A 2,606-nucleotide genomic window follows, 5' to 3' on the forward strand; every position below is an offset into this window, starting at 1 on the left:
TTTTTTTGTTATTGTTGTGTCTCTCACTGTTCACATAAACCTACCATTGACATTGTAGACTGATCATTTCTTTGTTAGTGGGCAAACTTACAAAATCAGCTGGGGTTCAAATAATTTTTCCCTGACTGTAAGTCAGGGAAAAAATTGACTGATATGAGTGATTTGTAAATGGCCACAAGGTTTGCACACATCAGGGAACTGTTTCTGTTGCAACTGAAGATTAAAAGCTGTTTCCCAACTTGTCCTTTTCATTCTAGACTTACTCAATATGGGCCAGCAGCTGCAAAACCAAAACAGAGTGCAATGAGATGCATCCTTACATCTCTGTGTTTCAGGTACAGTATTTGTCTCTAAGTTTGTCTTTCTCATTTTCTGTTTGTTCTGTTTCTATCTAATGTTATCAGTCCAGCTGGTGTCTTACTGCGGTGTCTCAGTTACTGTAACTATTGTTTCATAGTTGTACTTATTTTTGGAATTGACTTGAGATGTCATTATCCTAAATATGACAGAATAATATGAGAGTAATATCAAGGAATTTGCTACCTTTAATGGCTCAAGATAGATTTGGTATTCCCCTCTGGGAACAGATAAGGTCACTGGTAGTATAGTTTAACTTTCTTCCCTGAAACAGGGCGAGATTTCAGATTTTTCTACCCTCATTTGGCTGAGTCTTTCCTAACCTGAGGGTTCAGGTTCAGACCATAACCTCAAATGCTTAGAATCTCATAATGCACCCAATGTGTCTGTGTGTCTTCATGCTTTGACTCTCACAAAATGTCTTTTCTTTTCTCTTGTGTATAGATCTTGGCTTTCATTCTTATTAGGAATATTCCTGGCTACGCCCGGTCTATATATAGCTCATTCTTTGCATGGTTTGGAAAGATCTCTTTGGAGGTAAGACAGGCATCACAGTACATTTACTGTAATGTTATTAAAAAAAAGATCGTTTCCAAAGATGAGGTAACAGTAATAAAATGTGTAAGCAGCACTAATAAAATAACAGGAACGAAACATTTGATTCCAAATATTGATGGGAAAGCAGAAATATCTGGCACAATTTCACCCACTGCCAAGGTACGACCAGGGAAGAACTAACTGTAAGGGCAAAAAGTCCAACAACACTTGCAGGTATAGAGTAACTTTAATGTTAAGTCCAACACGTTTCAATGTATAGTCTTTGTCATGGTCTGTTGAAAGCATGTAGAAAAGTCATTTAAGTAGCACAAATATAGAATACAACCCCAAATCAAAAAAATTTGAGACAGCATGTAAAATCAAAGTTAAAACAGATAATAGTGATTTGTAAATCATCTGTGTCCTGTATTACAAAACAACACAGCAGCACAGTATTTGATGTGACACCATCAATTTTATTCTTTGTTCAAAATAAAGACTCACTTCAATTTTGATACCTGCAACACATTCCAAACAAAGTTGGGACAGCATAGCATTTACCACTCCTTCCAAAAAAAAGACCTGAAATACCGATTCGTCTGACCACATTACACATTTCCACTGTGTGATGGTCCATCCTAGATGCCTCCGAGCCCAGAGCAGTTGACTGCGCTTCTGGATACCTTTGACATAGGGGTTCTTTTTGGCACAGTATAGTTTTAAACAGCATTTATGGATGTAACTATATATTGTAGTGCCTGACACAGGTGTGCCAAAGTAATCCTGAACCCATGAGGTTATATCACTTATAGAAGAGTGGCGATTCTTGCTGCAATGCCGTCTGAGGGATCGGAGAGCACGGTCATCCAGCTTAAGCTTGCATCCTTGTCCTTTATAAACACTAAAATCCCTCCAGATTCCTTGAATCTTGTAATTATGTTCTGCAATGTAGAGGGAGACAGATCCAAATCCCTTCCTATCTCTCTGTGAGGAACATTGTTTTTAAATGTTTCAATAATTTTCTCACCCATATGTTGGCAGACTGGTGGTCCTTGGCTCATCTTTGCTCCTAAAGGGCTCGGCCTTTCCTGGATGCCACTTTTGTGCCAAACCATAATTGCAACCACCTGTTGACATCACTTGTTTCAAATGGAATTATCATTTCATTGTTTTACCTCATTACCAGTCCTGAAAGCCCCAACTTTTTTTGAAAATGTTTACTTTGAACAAAGAATAAAACTTGAGGCATCACATCATATAATGTGCTGCTGTATTGTTTTCAATGTAATACAGTACACAGATGATTTACAAATCACTACTTTCAGTTTGAATTTTGATTTTATATACTGTATCTGTTTTCTCATTTGGGGTTGTAAATATTACAACCAACCAATCACATACAGACACATGCATGTTGGCCAATAAAAAAACATGCACATAAGTGGGTTGGGTATATGGTTATGTGGTTACAGGCCAGTGACATTCTCTCGTTGGTAAAGTGGCAATCTATTAATTGACACAAGTGACACCACACTTGATAAACTAAACATGCTGAAAATGCACACTTTGGGTGGAGCCACAGCTTTCCTTGTAGCTCTTCAGTGATGTAGATATGTTTAAACTCATGTTTAAGCAGCACTAATAAAATACTAGGAACAAAACATTTGATTCCAAATAATGATAAATAAGAAAAACACCTACCAGCTCTGTAT

At 37.3% G+C, this 2,606-nt stretch overlaps 1 protein-coding gene across 1 annotated transcript in view; it reads left to right on the forward strand.

The window, feature by feature from the left end:
• Nucleotides 1-2,606, forward strand: part of LOC109968109 (CAS1 domain-containing protein 1) — a 15,769-nt gene that overhangs the window by 9,978 nt on the left and 3,185 nt on the right. Inside the window, 2 exon segments of the mRNA XM_020614149.1 lie at nucleotides 258-335; nucleotides 802-894. Of these exon segments, the coding sequence (XP_020469805.1) occupies nucleotides 258-335; nucleotides 802-894 (171 nt within the window).

The sequence above is a fragment of the Monopterus albus genome, unplaced genomic scaffold, assembly GCF_001952655.1.
Source record: "Monopterus albus unplaced genomic scaffold, M_albus_1.0 scaffold143.1, whole genome shotgun sequence".
Classification (NCBI taxonomy): domain Eukaryota; kingdom Metazoa; phylum Chordata; class Actinopteri; order Synbranchiformes; family Synbranchidae; genus Monopterus; species Monopterus albus.